The 20,708-nt window shown below is 46.8% G+C and overlaps 3 protein-coding genes across 3 annotated transcripts in view; 2 read left to right on the top strand and 1 right to left on the bottom strand.

The window, feature by feature from the left end:
* The first annotated feature begins 873 nt into the window (after positions 1–873).
* Positions 874–3,905, top strand: plac8l1 (PLAC8 like 1). Its single transcript, XM_048994978.1, has 4 exons — positions 874–967; positions 1,610–1,821; positions 2,464–2,600; positions 3,159–3,905. The coding sequence occupies exons 1-4, from the start codon at positions 933–935 to the stop codon at positions 3,288–3,290; spliced, it is 516 nt and encodes a 171-aa protein (XP_048850935.1). The 5' UTR covers positions 874–932; the 3' UTR covers positions 3,291–3,905.
* An 11,100-nt stretch (positions 3,906–15,005) lies between these two features.
* LOC125720028 (glutaredoxin domain-containing cysteine-rich protein 2) lies at positions 15,006–19,098 on the top strand. Its single transcript, XM_048994976.1, has 3 exons — positions 15,006–15,414; positions 17,446–17,661; positions 18,854–19,098. The coding sequence occupies exons 1-3, from the start codon at positions 15,079–15,081 to the stop codon at positions 19,040–19,042; spliced, it is 741 nt and encodes a 246-aa protein (XP_048850933.1). The 5' UTR covers positions 15,006–15,078; the 3' UTR covers positions 19,043–19,098.
* kctd16b (potassium channel tetramerization domain containing 16b) overlaps positions 18,496–20,708 on the bottom strand; it is an 82,941-nt gene continuing 80,728 nt past the window's right edge. The window contains exon 5 of the mRNA XM_048994974.1: positions 18,496–19,054. The gene's annotated coding sequence lies outside the window, so the exon portion shown is untranslated. The remainder of the gene's footprint in view (positions 19,055–20,708) is intronic.

The raw sequence follows: 20,708 nt of genomic DNA, 5'->3' as shown, positions 1-20,708 counted from the left end.
AGACGGTGCAGAGGGTGCAGAACTGACGCACAGGAGCAGGCAGCGCGGCGCTGCTGTAGATCAGCTCGTGGAGAATTTAAGATGGTGGAGGCGCTGTTGTTAATGTCATTAACGTTTCTCGTTATCGCCGCTAAGGTGGGTCACTGGGTAGCACCGCGCTCTCACACCTGCAGGGTTGGCAGTACGATTCATGTCGTTTTTCTCCAGGTACTCGTTTTATTGGTATGGTTTTTGTTATTGCTGTACCGTGCAGGTTTGTCCATAGCGTGCAGGACTGGCATCCCACCCTATTCGCCCCCCCGCCCTGTGCTTCCTCCTCCGCGAAATTCCATCATTCTTCGCAACCCATTATCCCAGGTATCTCACAAGTTCTGCGTTTCAGTAAAGTTACACCCGTGCAATGCAGGCATGGCAACACGTGGCATCAGCATCGCTGTCATGGCGACCGAGGCAATGGGTCCTAAACGGCTAGGTTTGTGAGAAGAAACGCAGGATGGGACCAGGGACGTATATAAGGGGTGGGCTCACTGGCCTCTGATTGGCCCCTGGAGTACTCCCGTCCCTGTCAGTCACGGATTCAAAGCATGTCATTGGCTACTGATAAAGTTGGCCCCCTTGTATGAATTATGGCTTGCTTGTGCTCTCTACCTTAAAAAAATGCTGGATTCGCCCCTGGATGGGACCCCGCAAGGGCAGCTGGGAGGCTCCTCGTCTCCAGGGCTGGTAGAGAGGGAGCCAACCAGGGCGTAATAGCAGAAACAGAGACCCAAGCCCCCCTCCACCCCCCCCATGGTGGATGAGCACGTTATCTGCAGCAGCCAGCACCGGTTACTTCACTATCTGTGCAAGCACGTCCCCCACCCCCCCCCGTCCCAAGCCTCTGTTGCCTTTGAAGACTCACTCTTCCTCTTCAAAGCCCACGGACAAAGAACATGCTGGACGCGGAAGATTCTGCGACTGAAAGGCCGTAAGTTTTTTTTTTTTTGTATCGGCAAATGAGTTTATTTGTCAAATAGAATAAATCATAAAGGATACTTGGCTCAGAAATGGTCATTTTCTGACCGTATGGCCTTTACTTGCATATTCAGTCGAACATATTTGGAATATTAAATGTATGATTCAAGAATTTTTCACATAGCTACCAGAAAATTAATTTCAATTTAATTCTGAGGCATCACTGGAGTAAGGCATAGATTTTATACGTTTGTACATTATGTTTCAAGGATTACCTTAGGTAATATTGTACAATACATCCTCTCCTCGTTTAGACACCAAGTTCCGTTTCAATGACCAGGTTGTTAAGTGAAACGGTCGATAAGTGAAAATCACGGTAACCTAGGTGTGCTTACGACTTCACGCCAGCCTTCCGTACTTGATTTCTCTCATCCATCAGGAAGTGGGCATGTTTAACAACATTTTATACATTGTACTTCATAGATCTCTCTCACGCCGACGTGCATCGTTCTCAGGTGTACGAGATTTGTTTGTAAATGTGCGCATTAGGTCACAAAATGAATTTTTTATCGCCATCATATTTGCAAATAGTTGCTAACTGAGGTAGATGCTAAATGAGGCAGCTGCTGTCCAAGCTAATTGACATTTTTACTAGTCCTGAAGGACAGCTTTCAGCCAATGCTACGACCGAAGATTTAACACCTCCTCAGACCGGAATGGAGCAAACGGCCCCCGATGGCTGGTTGGGACACCCCGTGATTGAACAGCCCGGCCTTGGCGTTACCACAACTACGGTCACTACCATAACACAGACGGGGGGAGAATGGAGTACGGGCCTCTTCAATGTGTGTGGGGACATGACTACGTGTAAGTGGCTTTCTGGTGACACGAAGGCTCATCGTGAATTCCGACTTGCGTTTCATTGACAATGAGGAAGATTCACCTAATAATATATCGTTATAGTATCTTCTTTGCGTTAATACTCTTTCATATCTGAGTGTAGGGCTTCAAATCTTGAATGGCACCAAATATTTTCAGTTGAAAAACCTCATGTTACCATTATTATTGCACCGCTGTACTACCGTAATTCTAATCTAAAGCTACTTATAGCTACTTATGGGGGAGGTTATTTTTGTGTGTTTTTTTTGTACACTTCTTAAAGGGGCAGTTTACCCCAAAATTGAAAAAATATATCTTTTAGAGGGGCTTGTAGTGCTATTAGATTAAAGCGGGCAAAAAAAGACAAATACATTTGAAAAATTCAACAGTCACGTCTCTTACCAGAAATCGTGAGCCCGTTATAATCCACAGACTTCGTAGTGAGCAGTTTAATGTAGGAACTATTGTATCACTGCGCAGAAGATACCGGCTGGGTGCTCACCCTGAAGCTCCTCTAAAACGTAACTTTTTTTTTCAGTTTTGGGGTGAAGTGGCCCTTTAAATCAGTCATGCCCCCCCCCCCCCCCCCCGGGAGCCCCGTGATTCAGCCGTCGCTGTTTTTTTTTTAAGGCCTCCTGGGTGCCGCCTTCCCCTGCTGCCTGGACCTGAGTCTCGCTCATCAGTACGGGGAATGTCTGTGCCTTCCGCTGCTGCCCGGCTCCACGCTCGCCATGCGCGTGGGCATCAGGGAGAGGTTCAAAATACGGGTAAAGGGGGCGCGCCGTGGGACAGGAGACGCCGGCGGTGCGGCTCGGCGCGAGATAGGACTCACCGAATGAAAGGAGAGGGAGGGAGGGAAGCACTTTGACTGTTTCACCGGTGACAGTGTGTGGCTCAGTGGGGTGGGACACTCAGGCTGTGATGGGAAGGTCACTAGTACAAATCCCTGTGCGAGCAGAGTGATTTCAGCACTGGGCCTTTGAGTAACACATCCCCCTGCCCCAAATGCTCCAGGGTCTTTCTCTTAAAAGTATGTATATTGGATAAAGAATAATAATAATAATAATAGTAATAATTCTCACACAGGTGCTGTAGATATTCTAGTATAGAGCAGATTCCTCTCGTTTCTTGACAAGTATTCTTTCATTAATGCTGCCTTTGACGTGGCCCTGTGTGATAGAGAACAGCAGCACTGAGTGACTGTAGGCGAATCAGTGGGACAGGTGTTATGAAAACAGGTGACTGGACACGGTGGCTCGCTGGCAGCCATCTTGGTGTTCCCTTGGTGGTTTATCGACAACGTCCGTATTTCCCTCCATCCTCAGGGCAGCGTATGTGAGGACTGGCTCGCTGTCTACTGCTGCTACCCGCTGGCCGTCTGCCAGATGATCCGAGAGGTGAAAAGGAGACTGAGAAGCCAGATGTACCAGGTGTCCACCACACTGCAAAGCTCCTGAAGACCAGACTGTGTGGCTCAGGGGACCATGGGTAACTGTCCTGTAGCCACGGATGCTAGTCTGATGCCTTTGGAACAATACTGCCACTGTGCCTTTTTGGAAAAAGAACAAAAAAGCTTAAAACAAAATCTGACCTCTACAATGCAATATCGCTAAGCTTCCTTTTTGCTGTCTATGGTGTCATTAAAAAGTTGTTTCCAGAAAAGTTTTTTTTTTCCAACCCATTCCTTGGGGACCCCCCAGACCAGTCCAGATTTTCGCTCCCTCCCAGCTCCCGGTGCGCCTCTACCAGTTGTGTAAACGTTCTTGATTGGCTGGCAGCAGGGAGGGAGCAAAAATATGGACAGTCAGGGGGTCCCCAAGGACCGGTTTGAGGAACTGTTCTAGACAATACCAAGAATGCAATGGAACTATGAGGACATCCACTCCCATTTTAAAAACTGCAGCTGTGAAGACTTTTTCGGCGGAAAGCAAACCCAGTGTTGGCTTCTATCACCGGCCGGAACCAGCAGTTACGCAAGCAGGGGCCAGAATGTTGCGGTTCAGACCCAATAACCCGCCCACCGTAGTCAAATTCTGACCATGATTGTGTCCATAAATACAAACGCTGTCAAACCGTCGGCTTTGTAAATCACTCGGAAACCCTCAAGCAAGCATCGTTCTATGTTACAGTACGCAGGTTTATGTAAAACTATGAACACATTCGGAGGTCACCATTAACAACAGGCTGGACCATATGGTATGTCAGTGTGGTATAAAATAACATTTTTTTGGCAGATGTGTAATATTATCCGTGGGCAATTCTGTGCAAGCACACCAGGGTTCCTGCACCCTTCTGGGATGGGAGCTCTGGCAGTATTTGAATACTTTTTAATTAGCTGTCGATTTGCACCTGGTAGGGAGACATACATCCAAATAATTACCTTAGCAATTACCAATTAAGCAGTAAATTAAAGCAAACGGCAACAAAGTGGACTGCATAGAGGGACAGAGGCCATTGACACGATGATGTCATCCAGTAGGATGCCAGTAACATTGTAATGAATCTTTTCTTTTGTGGGGGTTCGTTCTCGGGGGTCTTCATAATAGCTGTGCTCAGATACATCCTATTTTTCATTAGACCTGCTGCGCTTTTGTGAAGACACATTAGAAATGTGGTACGGAGGACACTATGTTTCATTTCTATTCACCATGGACGTTTACACTTTCACGCATATTTCACACGCTCAATCTGACCATACACACTCAATGGTCATAATCGCAATTATTTCTGTCAGTGAGATCAGGATTATTTGACACGATTAATCGTTCACTTTGTAAATATCGTGGAGTTATTTACACCCTTTGAAATTCATTGTCTTTTTAAGAGTGGATTTTCTTGAACTCCAAATTCAATCAAAGGGAGAAACAAAATGGGGTTAGAAAGAGCGGCACTAGATTTATAACACAAGACAAAACAGGAACATCACTGAGAAACGAATTGCGGCACAACAATCAATTAATCTCGGTTATTTTGTTTTGATAATCGTTGGAAGCTGCAACTGTAATTTAAAATTCAATGAACTGCCCAGCCCTACTACCTGCTAATGCAAACAGCCAATCATGCTCCTGCTAACAGCCAATCATGTGACTGCAACTGAATATAACAGAACAGGAAGGTCAAGAGCTTCACGTGGCTACGATCTACGCTATTTTAGACCCGGACGTTGTCGCGGGTACCAGAAACAGCTGCCCTCCTGGGACATCCGTGTGCTCCGCCGTCTAGAGTTTACAGAGAATGGGGCGAGGGACAAAAACGTCCAATCAGCGATATTTCTGCTGCTGGAAAAACACCACGTCAGTGGGAGAGGTCGGAGGAGAATGGCCAAAGTTAAGGCTAACAGAAAGGACACAAGCTGGGTACAGCAGTGGTGTGCAGGAGGGCAGCTACAAACACAACTCATCAATGCTCAAAGTGGTTTCTGAAGACCTGAAGACACAAGTATCAGCTATTAGATGGTGAAACATAGGGGTACCTAATAAAGTGACGACGATTTAATACCTGTTCCCACTATTGTACATATTGATTTATTAGGAGCACATATACACATAAAGCACTGCACATATTAATTCATGCACATTCAAGTTGGTTATGAACATTGCGTATCTTTCGATACACGGGTTTCTCCGACGGGATATGTCTGTATGGGTTTCCAAAAAAGTAGTTCAAATTAAAAACAAAAATAAATGCGCTTCTCAAAAATAGACGTAATGGCGCTCGTTTCAGCACCTGACAGTGCAGTGACTGCACTCTCCGCAGTGGCTGGAATGATGACAAAGCCCTTTGCAGGCTGGTCGACGGGAAACCTTAATGATTTATTACCTCACGCGTTAGCTTACCTTCGCCTCTGTTCCTACTCGCATTAGCACAGCGGAGTAGCTTAGTAAGCTTCCGAAGTATCAAGGGTATTACAGCACGCGGAGTCCAGGATTTGAACTTGTGACCTTTAGGGCATGAGTCTGACTGCTTAATCACAGCACCATCTGCTCCCCCTGATGTAGGTGGGTGGGGGCGGGGCTCATCTCCTTTCTCTGTATTGATGCCATGTTACTAATGTTGTCTCCAGGGGGCCACACACTTATGGTCCCGATCCCTGCGTTCCTTCATCAAAGCAAGATACCCTGTGCTTGGGAATCCCACTGTTCTCACTGTCTGAATAATAAAAAATAAAGCAGGAAATGACTGGGTGACCCTTCCCCCAAGCAGATTGCCTAGTGGAAGGAGAGTATCTGCTAGACCAGAATTGTGCAATCAAGACTTACAGAAAAAAGTCTTCAAAGTCACAAACGTTCCGTAAAACCGATGAAAAGAATCTGCACTCAAATGTGTTTCACACACTGTCAGAGTTAAGACTGTTGAGTGGCTGGTATGAGATGGGGGTGAAGGGCAGCGTCTGCTGTCATTGTGTCTGACGTCTTACGCCCTGGATGATCGCCCACTCACTGTCATTTTAAATAATCTCATCTCAGACATTAGACGTGTTGTTTATGTATTTTGACAGCCTGTCACCGGCAGAGGGCAGCGTAGCCCCAGAAAACGAGCACCCCCAAGGCATCGCCCTTTGGGGGGCTAATTAGGTTTGGGGTTGAGAAAACACAGACGTTTGCTTTCTTGCATGAATACATCAAATGGACAACTCACATTCCGTAATGCTACATTATAAGTATTACATTATAAAGGCACTGAATTAATACGAAGAATTTCATAGATAATTTAAAAACCTTATCGAAGTCATACACAATACTGAATCGCAGAATATATTTTTGTTATTGTAGTTTTCTTCTCAAATAAAATTACAATTGAATCCTTTTCTACATAACTGGAAAATGGGTGAGATAGTCCATTTCATTCCAAATATCATAAAGGGTCCTGCTGTTAAATTAAATATAATTTCTAGCTCAGACCGGCCATTATATCCTGCTAACAATAGTCTTGGCTAAAAGCTTTAATTGTCATCTGAGGATTATGGCCTGTGATTTCTTCCCAAGACATAAGGAAGCCAAAGCTCTCATCAAAACACTACCGCTGCACTGTGTTTGACATTTAAACGGGTCAGTGGGTCTAAAGGGTTAAACGCTGATCTGTATCTACGTAAATCCTGTCATTTAAAACCTCACAGCATTGACCCCCTTGCCTTATGTTATAGAATCTGGGCACCTCTGAGTTTCATTCCCTAAAAATGTCGATGTCATTTTGAAATGGAAATCTCCACTGGGGATCTTATATAATAATTCTTGGGGTTTCCACTTAAAAAGTGACTTACTAGTGTAGGATTGCTTTTGGTCAACAGGGGGCGCACAAACCTTTGGGGCCCGGCGCCAACGCGTGGTTCGAGTGGTGGTAAACACAGAGTGCCTCACTGTAATCATTTCAGCATCATATATCATAACAGATTGCGCTCTAATTTAACCACCTCCCTTTTCTGAAACGCATTAAGAAGTTAATTAAAACCAACATGTAAAAGTCAGGCCCCGTTAATTTTGCATCCTAAAGCATCTCAGGCCCCCACGATCAATTTCAAACGCTTCAGTATCACGCTGCAACAAAACTTTTATATTTATATAATTCGTTCAATATAATAAAACTGCATGTTTTGTCTGTGTAGGAGAATAAGAGAGGCCAGCGCTGGCCCTCGATTATCGGGACATTGCAGTCCTGCATCGAGTTAAGGGGTCGACCTGCACAGCTGAGCGGAGCTGAAAGATGGGCTGGGATGCGTAAATGATGAATGATGAAGCGCTAATCATGCTAAGTACTAAGTGCTCAGGGGGCGGGTCACACGAGCTGAAGTCAATATCGGAAACACCGGTGCTCTGATGACAAAACCGGGAAGCACGACGTTTCAAGTCCCGAGTCCCCTTTACCCTAGAGAATAATATGAAAACGTGGGGATACCACTAAGCCTTTTAGTTTTTTCATTCAGCGGAGAAGATATGAAGGCTCGTATTTACTCATCCAGTTTTTCTTTAGCCACCGAAGACAAATCTGACAGTATCACCCCCGGGGATGGAGGGTGGGGGACGACAACAGTCATTAAAGAGAGTGTCAGGATTTATTTGTGTGCGTGGCGGGGGGGAGGAGGGGTGGGGGGCGGTAATAGGATGGGAAGGAGGCCGGGGAATTACAGGGGCTGAAAGTGGGACTGTGGTCTTCAAGATGAAGAAGCAGGAAGGTGGTTTTCTCACAATCGACCGAATCATTAAAACTTTATCAAGATGGAGTACAGCTTATAGGGAACTCAGAGACCGTGCTGGATGGAGATGGATGCGCTTTCAGTCATTTATATAAAGTTCACTGTACACATATTCTTTTGCAGGATATATACCGTGTCCTAGAAATTCTCAATCTATTAACGGCAAACTTCCCGATGCCTAATACAATGTCATCCCTATTCATTTTGTGGATCAATTATAATGGCTGAATCGTATTATCTTATATCACTGCAAATGAAAAATGACTCTAGTTTGGAACAAGTATTATAAAGAAATCGTCCATTACGCTCAAGCATAAGTAAATAAGGCTTTTGACGGAGCAGAGCCCATCTGTGCCAGGCGGCTGTATAGCGGAGAGTGAAAAAAAAACAGGCTGGGGCGTCGGGGATTCACAAGCAGCCAGATCTGTACCGCTGCCCACCTTCCTCTTTGGCTGGGTGAGCGGAGCTGGACGCGGTGCAAATCTCGTTTACCGGAGTGACGCACGTACGCTCCAGCATTTCATATTTCATAAAGTGCGTCGTGCCTCACTACAGAGCACACCCAAATCACCACGCACAAACTTTTCACCCTGCTAAGTAATTAGTAGGCTGCATTAGAGCGTTTTACACGCTGCATTAATTTTTACCTTGGGAAAATGAGCAAAACCAAAAAAAAAAACAAAAAAAAAAAAACTCTGCGGCACTTATACAGCACATGAAGCTGCAGCCCTCCGTTGACTTGCAGTAACGACTTAATCCAATTAGCGACCCGGAGATCTTCCTGCTCGCGCTTCTTGCTGCCACGCTTCGCTTGTCTCACCGGCGTGCGAGCACCTGCCGCGGCTTGGCCGTGGTGCGCGTCTGTTCCCGCGGGAAGGGAAGCGGGGAGCGCGCTCCGCTCCTTAGCGGGTGCGCGCCAGGCTCTCTTCAAAGACGCGCGTGCACTGCGCGCCGGGAGGCGTCCCGGCTTCCCCGCATCTCGGGCGCGGCGAAGACCTCGGCGGTCTGTTGAATTATGCAGGGCGCGTAGCCGGTGCCGGGGACGCCGCAGAGGCCGACTTTACTCCCCTCCCTCTGCGTCTTCTTCACCCAGGCCATGGAAATGGAGTCTGAGGAGGCACTGATGAAATGCAGCGTCTTGCGAGCGTAACACGTTGCGAATCTGGGGGCTTGGCAGACGCGCGCGTCCACGGGCGATTTACACAAGGCGCAGTTCAGGCGCTCTGAAATAATGCTTTTCCGGAATGGAAATGTAGCACTTTGAAATCTGAAGAAGCAACTGTTTTAAATACTCCCCTCCTTTAACCACTACACCACCTGCCGTCCTGTTGGTTCTAGAGATATCATTACCCACCACAGCCACCCACCACTGCTTCCTGGCACTGCCCCCCACTGGAGAAAGAAACATCTGCGGAGCCTCGCTGTGTGACCATACGCTGGCTGAATGCTGCGTGATCCAGTTTAACGGCCCTCTGTGCACATTACCCAGACATCACAGGCCATATACAGCTCCGTCGAAACTGAAACGTTATTGGACGCGGCCCATTGCCAACGAGGCATAAAACCACAAAGCTGTAAAAGCGTATAATGTCTTTCAAAAGCTCCTTATATATTGAGATTAACATTGCTGAAGGCTATACGTTTAAAATATTTCTTTACATTACTTAGACAAAGAAACATATTTGATGAATATGTGCTGTATTAAAAACGTACAGGGCAGGGCAGTGCAGTGGCTAAGTGAGTTGCACTGTAAACTCGCATCTCCAGAGGTGCTGTTTTGAATCTGCCTCTATGTGTTGCCTTAGTGTGTCCTTCTTGTGGGGGGGTGGTGGTCATGCAGTTATGGTAGCTGGTTTTTCTGAACTGTGGGTGTATGAAGGCTGCGCAGAAACTTTTCGATGGCTAGGTGCTCGACTGTGGGCAATGTGGGTCAGATTTTGTGTTGATCGGTAACATGTGCAAAAATGGGGAGGGGGGGGGCAGTTTAATTTTGTGCAATCGATTGTGGCTGAAATGGAAGAGGCAGCTGGTAAAGGAGGCAGCTGCCCTCCCGTCCCTGAGTGTGTCTGTCCTGTGATAGGCTGGCATCCCTCTCAGTCTCTCTAGCCTCATGGTATAGTGGTATAGGCTCCAAGTCCCCCCCCCCAGCACTGTCTCGGATAGCTGCTTATTCAGTACAGGGTTCAGGGAGCACAGAACAGGAAACTGGGAGCCCTCTGCTTCTCTGTCATTGGCCTCACAGACTAAGGAGATTCAACCCCCCCCTCAACCCTGGAGATTTGAGCCTATGGTGTTACCCCCTCAGCCAGTACGCCACTGCACAGTCTCATACTCAACATGCATAAAGCCTGCACTGCACGGCCCTGTTCATCATAACGATTAATATATGTTTTACTACGTGCCGCTGTTAGACCGTGTGACTTAGACCATGAGCTGTTAGACCATTAGCTGTTAGACCGTGTGACTTAGACCATTAGCTGTTAGACCATTAGCTGTTAGCGTTAGCCTCCACCATTACTCCTTTCCAGGAAAGCTAACAAAGAGATTTTTCAAACGCTAACTCAGGACCTGCTGTCTTTTAAGAAACTGTCTACCGAGGGATTAAACTTCACTGAGAATCTTCAACCGACTATCCGACTGTTGATCCCATGTTCCCCGCTCATTTATCTTAACGTTGCGGGACAGTTTAAGTTATGATAAGGGCGGAATATATAAACTGAAATGCGTCTGACTGTCAGGAAATGGCAGTCGTAGTATCTTCTCAGAAATTCTAGTCACAGATGATGCTCAGTGGCTCAGTGGGCTACACTGTTATCTCACACCACAAGAGTATGGGGTACCAACCCCATTCGGGGAGGTGTTCCACAAAGTAGGATTTCTCAGTTAGATGAGTTAACACAAGCGAGAAGTCATGATCGTCCAATAAGAGGTAAGGGGCATTCCTATTGGACAACCATGACTTCTAGCTTGAGTTAACCCAGCTAACTGATAAATCTTGTTTTGTAGGAACACCCGCCAGATGTGTATTTGCACAAGTCTCTTTGTGTTGGAGATCCTCCTGCAGTCCATGTAATTGAGTGACTAGGGCATATATTTGCAGCCTGGAATGGACTAACATCCTGTTCATGACGTGTCATTTCCTGCCCTTCCTAGAATTGACTCCAGGTTCCGGCTGTCAGCCATGGCAGTGAGCAGAGAGTCTCTGCCTCGCTGTCTGTCTTCCATTTTGTGTATTTAGCAGATACTTTCATCTAAAGTGAGATACACTTTTTATTTTTTTTGAGAATGTAGGGGCAGACAGTCTCCTTAGCAAATGGGGTCAAAAACCTTGCTCAGGGGCACAGAAGTGGAAACACTCTGCTGCCTGTGGGATTTGAAGCAACAACCTTCTGACCACAGGTCCTCCATCAACCCCCCACTGAGTCTCACAATGCCCCCCCCTCTGCTTTGCCCAAATACAAAAGTGATCAGTGATGCATCCTGAGATTTCACAGGAACTAGATTCTAATGAGTAACACTGACTTGTGACTTATTCTTACAACCTGAAGGCACGAGCAAATGGTCACGGACATCTTGTTTGATGGGATACGCTGGGGCTGCTTGGCAATGTTGGCGATCACGTGACGCTCCGTGGCGCGTTCGATTGGCCTGCGTGGGCGTGGACGGTGCCGATTTCGGCACTTCGAATCGGATTCTGCGCCCTCTTGTGGGAGCTAACTGCCTCGTAGTTCCCCTCCTTAAAGTCCAGCCTGGAAACCTGACTATGAGAGTCAGAGAAAACACAGACCATGCTTTTCTGGAAACCCTTCTCAATGCAAACAACGATGGCCATTTTTACTGAGTCTGGTATTCTGGGGTTTTTACTTAATTTCAATGTGATTGGTCTTGACCCCATCACCTGTACCACACCCATGAATGTTAACTGATGCCACTCATGGGTCTTTGCAGCTGTGCTCCTGGAGATTGGTTTTTCTTCCCATTGCATGGTACCAGTTAGTGATTAACAGGACATGTAAGTCTCACCCCTAGCTGGTTCTGAAGCCTCATTTATTTCGTTGCAAGCTGAGGCCAATCAGATTAATTACACTGACTCAGAGAACTCCATTGCTTTCTGGATGTCTTTGGCTTCTTTTAAAGAGCGACAGTTGGGTGTAAGTAATTGTTTTTAAATTTAGCTTGAAACAAATTAGACCGAGCGAGGACGTTCTGGTGCAGCGAGGAGAAACGTGAGATTAAGATAGTCAAGCTAACTGTCCCTGGAACAAGAAGCAGAATAATCAGCCCGGAGTAAACTTCATGGTGCACAAACGAGAATTAATAACGAACGAATGGAAGCGTCGCTTTTTAACGTTTAGCCTCACGGTTGCGTTATCGCGATGAATGTTGTCGATGAGCCGTCGGAGGAAGCCTAGCGACCAGCTGTGGAAATGGCGGGACCTGGTGAGATTCCGCTCAGACACACCCGGAGCAGTCCGCGTTCTCCAGCTGACGCGGATTTCCCGCGGATTTCCGGGCTGACATTATTTTGCAGCTGAGAATCTGCAGAGTGGTCCCATTCGCCCAGTGGGAACTCAGCATATCCCCACACCCTAGCATTGAAAAACATATAGAGCTGTATTTAAACCTTACATATCATGTCTGTGTTTAATGTTACATAACCCTGTTTTCATTTTCAGTGAATGTAAAACACTTAGCTTGCAGCGGACAGGTTTGCACCAGACCTCTTCACTGAAATTGCGGTCCTCGTACCAGTCTGGTGGGTGGGGGGGGGGGGGGGGGGCAGAATCCTAACCTCATAAGTAATTTTTTCATAGATAATATTGCACGGAAGTATAACAGAGTCAGAGAGCAGGCAAAAAAAAACAACAGATATAGATAACTAGAGCAGCAACAGCAGTGGCAAGTATGCAGGTCCGAGGTCAAGGTAAAGAGTGAAAAATTCCAAAAGTTAGCGAAGTTATGAAATGCTAAAGTAGAGCAGGTTGGGGCAGAGTTAAGAACATACACTCATAATCTGAAGATTGCTGGTTCATGTCCCAAGTGGGGCCCCGCTCTAATACCCTTGAGCAAAGCACTTAACCTGAATTACTCCAGCAAAATATGCAGGTAAAAAGGCTTATTTGAAAGCATGAGCTAAGCATCTAGATACACGAATGCCCTTGTTCTTCTGGAACGTGTGTTTTCTTAGCGTGGGCTGTGATACTGACGGAAGGTAGAAAATTCCAGAACCACGGACAGCAGCCCAGAGTCGCTCGTGGGCCCAGTGCAACCCCACACCCCTTGCTCACTCCTGGTGAGCTCCTGGTAGCCAAGGCCAGCCCCCCCCCCCACTACCCCCATCCTTCCTGCTGGCTTGGAATGTTTGAATGTCTCCTGCTGACAAAAACGAAAACAAAGCACTTTCCCTCTTCTCTAGACAGGACTCTCGCATTCTGAGAAATATTCTCATGCGTGAACAAACCAACAAACAAATTGCTTGCAAACATCACTTTTTCCCCTCACACTTTTAGGCTGTGTCACACTCTCCGACGCTCTGCCCATCACCCAATAGGAAGGCTGCCCTCAGGTAATTGACATGTCACTCTTGGTCCTAAGACCGGCCTTCCTTTGGCTGCAATCTCTCTGATTGGTTGACAGATCCCCTCTAAATACATCCTAGTTTTTGTGCAATTGGTTAGTGACAATCCAGCTACATCACCTTAAACCTGACCCAAGGAGAGCTGTATAAGCTTCAGAGGGAAAATTGTCCATCCTTTTCTTTATCTGTCTATCATTTTCTTATATGTCTGTCTTCCATGGACTTCAGGGACTTAGTGCAAGGTAGTTAGGATGAAACTCTTTGGAATTAGCCAGCAGACTCCCTTGGCAGGACACTGGGCGCATGCATTTCCAAAAAAGAGGTTTAATCAATTATGGTTTGGCGTACGGTTATTGTGCATTTAGCAGGGTGATAATCTTGTGCAGACCAACCAAGTCTAAAAGTTATTGAGAGTCACCAACGAACCTGATCTACATGGAGGAGAAAGTGTGTCTGGGTGTGAGTTTCTGATGGAAACGCCAACCCACAGGGAATGCAATCCATTTCCTTATTTCATGAACAAACACTCCTCGGGTTACGATGGTCTGTGTCACGATATTTCAACTAGACTACGGGTAAATGTTTTTCACTTTCAGTACGTTCTTCAGTAAATCAGGGTTTGCCTTAATGATTTTTGCCCAACCGTTTAAGGTTGGCTAACCTAGGGTATGATGTTTGTTAGGTTTGGCGTACTGTATTAAAATGCTTTTTTGCCCTATGATATTTTCGCCTTATGTTAGGTTTGTCAGAATGTAATCCCATTGTAACGCGAGGAGAGGCTGCATTAGGTTTTAAAAAGTTCTCTGTATAACACATTTCTGTAAATCCTGTAATGCTCCCCTTACTAAGTCATTCATTGCACCAAACCTATTCTGGTTGGCTGGTGTGAACGAAATACTGAAAAAATGTGATACTGTAGTGCAGAAGATTGTACAAGAATAGAGGACGTCGAGCAGTAAAATGTCATTTGAGCGACAGGGTCTGGCTGCAGTGCTGCGAAGCTAAAAGTGGATCTGACTGAGCCGGAGAAGAAAAAAATACTTAAAAGGACTGTGCAGTCGATCCTTTATGCATCGGCAATTAGGCCTTCGGTTAGTCCGACGAGAGCTGACCTTCAGAGCCAATCAGGCTTTGAAAGCTTCTGCGGAACGTGTTCAAAAAAATGCAGCTTTCTGGGGAAGTTTTCCCTCGTCTTCCGTGGATGTTGAGCCACTTTTCAGGACGTTGCAATTTAAGGGAAAGGTGTTCGGTTTGCATTTGCCCCCTAAATGATTATTTCATGAGAGGCTATCGTTTCCCCGCTGCCGTGCTGTATCCGATCCCGGGCTGAATTATTCAGGGGGTGTAGACAGGGGTGGGCAGGCTTGACTTCTCACTATCTGTTGATTACCTGCCTCAGGTGAGCTCCGCTCAGCCCCGCTCCAGGTCCACGTCCCACCGACGGACCTCAGGGCAGCCCCTCGCCAACGCCGGTGTCATGGAGGACCCTCAGAGGAAGCTCAGCCAGAGGTATGATGGCAAGCCGCGGAAAGTGCGCTTCAAGATCGCGTCCTCGTACAGCGGGCGCGTGCTCAAGCACGTCTACGAGGACGGCCAGGAGCTGGACAGCCCGGAGGAGAAGTACCCGCGAAGCTTCATGCATGGCAAGGTGCCTCAGCATCTGGAGGAGGAGCAGCTCTCCAGCTTCCAGGAGGCCCCGGAGGCGCGGCTGGGCTCGTCCCCCGGGCTCACTGCCCAGAGGATAAACGTCTACAGGGGCATGACTAGCTACAGACTGGCTACCTGCGGCGGCTCGTCACCAGCGGATTCCAGAGTGAGTACTGGCTCGAGCTCTCCTAGAGCTGGCCAACGGTAAGGAGGCTAAATCTCCAAGGACTCTTAGCGCTTTTCCCATGGATTTCATTCCGCTGCTCTGTTCTGTGCGTATGTTGAGAATCAGATTCAGAAGCTTTATCGTCACATGTGTTCCGTGGGAGACAGTGAAATTCTTATTTTACGGTTACATGGTAGGGAAATGGGGGCAGGACAGACAGCTGTGTAATACAGGATAGATAACTGTGTAATACAGGACAGACAGCAGTGCAATACAGGACAGATAACTGTGTAATACAGGACAGACAGCAGTGCAATACAGGACAGACTGCAGGGCAATATAATACAAACAGCAGTGCAATACAGGACAGACTGCAGGGCAATACAGGATAGATATCAGTACAATATAGGACAGAGAGCAGTGCATTACAGGACAAACAACAGTGCAATACAGAACAGACTGCAGGGCAATATAATACAAACAGCAGTGCAATACAGGACAAACAGCAGTGCAATACAGGATAGATATCAGTACAATATAGGACAGAGAGCAGTGCATTACAGGACAAACAACAGTGCAATACAGAACAGACCGCAGGGCAATATAATACAAACAGCAGTGCAATACAGGACAAACAGCAGTGCAATACAGGATAGATATCAGTACAATATAAGACAGAGAGCAGTGCATTTCAGGACAAACAGCAGTGCAATACAGGATAGATATCAGTACAATATAGGACAGAGAGCAGTGCATTCCAGGACAAACAGCAGTGCAATACAGGATAGATATCAGTACAATATAGGACAGAGAGCAGTGCATTTCAGGACAAACAGCAGTGCAATACAGGATAGATATCAGTACAATATAGGACAGAGAGCAGTGCATTCCAGGACAAACAGCAGTGCAATACATGACAAAGGGTTGTGCTACACAGGATGAAGAGCAGTAAAATACAGGTCAAACACCAGTGCATTACAGGACAGACAGCAGTGCAATTTAACAAAACGAAAATAGTAATAAATATGTGCATTAGGGTAAATGAATTACAGTGTAGAAGAAAAAATAAGGATAAAGTGCAGGTTCACACACAGTGAATTAGTCTCAGGTGATGAAAGAGCATATGACAATGGGCAGGTACAATCGGCTGATAAATAAAATGTGTATGTGTGGTTGATAAACGTATAAAAGTGCAGGAGTGCATGTCAGTGCAAGAAATGTTGGCGTAAATACAGTACAATATGTACAATATGGGGTGGCATGGTGGTGCAGTGGTTAGCACTGTTGCCTCACACCTCTGGGACCCGGGTTCGAGTCTCCGCCTGGGTTACATGTGTGTGGAGTTTGCATGTTCTCCCCATGTCATTGTGGGGTTTCCTCCAGGTACTCCGGTTTCCCCCCACAGTCCAAAAACATGCTGAGGCTAACTGGAATTGCTAAATTGCCCGTAGGAGTGCATGTGAGAGTGAATGGTGTGTGAGTGTGCCCTGCGATGGGCTGGCCCCCCATCCTGGGTTGTTACCTGCCTCGTGCCCATAGCTTCCGGGATAGGCTCCGGACCCCCCGCGACCCAGTAGGATAAGCGGTTTGGAAAATGGATGGATGGATGTACAATATGACTAAAACAATGTAGTAATTATAGTGAATTACTACCAACAATGACATGTTGCTTGTCATGGGGAAGGATTGTTAAGGAAGAAAATTAGGTAAGCAGGTCAACAGACTAGAACGTTAGAAAGCTTGCACAATGTTAGTGGCACAACATCCAAGTAACCCACACGTCATCTCTGGTAGGATATTTCCTCGGACGACAAAATTAACATTATCACCTTCATCTGAATTCCAATTTGCATAATAAGCTCAACCATATCATATTAATTTAGCCGGTGCTAAAAGGCTGTCAGTGATTAACGATATGCAGATGTGTGTGATTTGAGGTTCTACCGCCGTGCTGAGCGGGATCCTGTGTGGATGGGTGACGTTACGAGTGTGTTCTGTTGACCTTAGCCATGTTTGGGCCATGTCTTCCAGTCCTCCGTGCTGGACTTTGGGAAGATTATCATCTACACCAGTAATCTGCGAATCATCAGGTGCCCTCAGAGGAGGACAGAACTGATGAAGACCTCTGTCCAGAGACAGGACGAAGAGGGGGAGGATCCGCACGGGCGAGGAAGAGGAGGGAAGCATTGCCACGGGTCACGGTGCGATCACTGGGAGGACGAAGATGGCCTTGAAACTGCAGAGAAGGTAACACCATCACAGACAGACAGACACAGAGAGGCAGAAACAGATGGGCAGACAGATGGATGGATGGACACAGACAGGTAGACAGACAGGCGGACAGACAGACAGACACAGACAGACAGACACAGACAGGTACACAGACAGGCGGACAGACAGACACAGAGAGGCAGAAACAGATGGGCAGACAGATGAATGGACGGACAGACAGACAGGTAGACAGACAGGCGGACAGACAGACACAGACAGACAGACAGACACAGACAGGTACACAGACAGGCGGACAGACAGACACAGAGAGGCAAAAACAGATGGGCAGACAGATGGATGGATGGACAGACAGACAGGTAGACAGACAGGCGGACAGACAGACACAGACAGACAGACAGACACAGACAGGTACACAGACAGGCGGACAGACAGACACAGAGAGGCAAAAACAGATGGGCAGACAGATGGATGGATGGACAGACAGACAGGTAGACAGACAGGCGGACAGACAGACACAGACAGACAGACAGACACAGACAGGTACACAGACAGGCGGACAGACAGACACAGAGAGGCAAAAACAGATGGGCAGACAGATGGATGGATGGACAGACAGACAGGTAGACAGACAGATGGACAGACAGACACAGACAGACAGATAGGCAAGCAAACAGATGGACAAATAGACAAAGACAGACCATTTCAAGCCATGCACAGTACATTTGGACCAACACTGTCCATTTGTATTAATAACACTAAATAATGCACATATAACTCTTGATAACATGCAACAAAAGCAGTCAGTGTTTATTAGCATATATAACAAATACTTATAATTCACTTCTTAGAAAAGAGGTTTACATTAACATTAAACACATCACATTAAATACACTGCAAAGGCAAATTTTATAAAGTGTGTATGAGTAGTTATTTGTTTTGCGTCATCTGTTGTGTATTGTGTGTGTTGTAGTGTTTGAATAATTGATTTATCATGCATGACAGTGGCAGTTTGTGATTAAATATCTGTCGCTGCATCTTTGTGATGTTTTAGGAAAGTTTTGTGGTACTGTTCCCCCCCGGTGCAAACACAAGCAGTCTTTGTTGCCGTAGTTCATTTATCAAGACACTGTTGGTGTCAGTTTGCACAAGGGACACCGGTCCCCCTGGTGGTCAGTGAGGGAACTGCATGCGGTTGACTTGCTTGCAGGAGGAGGCCGTGTGTCCACAGTGCGGGGGCTCGGGCTGCACCCCCTGCTCCCTGTGCCATGGAAGCAAGCTGTCCATGCTCGCCAACCGCTTCAACGAGTCCATCAGAGCCCTGCGCTGCCCGGCGTGCTATCCGGACGGCCTGCAGCGCTGCCAGTCGTGCTCGGGCCGGCATGGCGGGGAGCCCTGAGGGCGGGACTTCCTGCGGGGAGTCCGTGTGAACATAAGCGGACGAAACAGACGCAAATCCCTCATGTGAAAACGGTGACGGGCCAAGCAGGCCATTGGCTTCAGAAAATGGGCGACCATCAACTGATAAATCTGGCGGCGGGGAGGCATCTTCAGCTGTATAATCATGACACCCAAGATGCAGGTGTGCATACTGGGGCGGGGCCACAGGGATACTGGAAAGCTGATTGGTCCATAGATTGCGACCTCCACTGTCACTCACAGATTCGAACCATTTCATTGGCTAACGATAAAGCTGTCCCCTCTGCATGATTTATGACCCCTCTTATGCCCCACCCCCCCACTTTAAAAAAATCCTTTAATCACCTCTGTAAGGGTGCATCCAACTCATGCATGTAAATGCATGCTGTGTGCAACACATGTAACGTCTCACCTTTTTACAGTGTCATACCAATGAACTACACTGAACAAAAATATAAACGCAACACTTTTGTTTTTGCTCCCATTTTTCATGAGATGGACTTAAAGATCTACAATTCATTCCAGATACACAATATTACCATTTCTCTCAAACATTTCTCACAAATCAGTCTAAATGTGTGATAGTGAGCACTTCTGCTTTGCTGAGATAATCCATCCCACCTCACAGGTGTGCCACATCAAGATGCTGATCTGACATCATGGGTAGTGCACAGGTGTACCTTATACTGCCCACAATAAAAGGCCACCCTGGAATGTGCAGTTTTGTCTCACAGCAAAATGCCACAGATGCCACAAGCATTGAGGGAGCGTGCAATTGGCATGCTGACAGCAGGAATGTCAACCAGATCTGTTGCTCGTGCATTGAATGTTCATTTCTCAACCATAAGCCGTCTCCAAAGGCGTTTCAGAGAATATGGCAGTACATCCAACCGGCCTCACAACCGCAGACCACGTGTAACCACACCAGCCCAGGACCTCCACATCCAGCAGGTTCACCTCCAAGATCGTCTGAGACCAGCCACTCAGACAGATAATGCACGGCCCCATGTTGCAAGGATCTGTACACAGTTCTTGGAAGCTGAAAATGTCCCAGTTCTTGCATGGCCAGCATACTCACCGGACATGTCACCCGTTGAGCATGTTTGGGATGTGCTTGACCGGCGTATACGACAGCGTGTACCAGTTCCCACTAATATCCAACAACTTCGCACAGCCATTGAAGAGGAGTGGACCAACATTCCACAGGCCACAATTGACAATCTGATAAACTCTATGCGAAGAAGATGTGTTGCATTGCATGAGGCAAATGGTGGTCACACCAGATACTGACCGGTTCTGAGTCCCCAGACCCCCAATAAAGCAAAAAACTGCACATTCCAGGGTGGCCTTTTATTGTGGGCAGTATAAGGTACACCTGTGCACTACCCATGATGTCAGATCAGCATCTTGATGTGGCACACCTGTGAGGTGGGATGGATTATCTCAGCAAAGAAGAAGTGCTCACTATCACACATTTAGACTGATTTGTGAGAAATGTTTGAGAGAAATGGTAATATTGTGTATCTGGAATGAATTGTAGGTCTTTAAGTCCATCTCATGAAAAATGGGAGCAGAAACAAGAGTGTTGCGTTTATATTTTTGTTCAGTATATGTTCTTAAGGCTTTAAATTATTACTGTCTTTGCA

This window comes from Brienomyrus brachyistius, chromosome 24, assembly GCF_023856365.1.
Source record: "Brienomyrus brachyistius isolate T26 chromosome 24, BBRACH_0.4, whole genome shotgun sequence".
In the NCBI taxonomy this organism is placed as follows: Eukaryota; Metazoa; Chordata; class Actinopteri; order Osteoglossiformes; family Mormyridae; genus Brienomyrus; species Brienomyrus brachyistius.
This window is presented reverse-complemented; position numbering and strand designations above follow the sequence as displayed.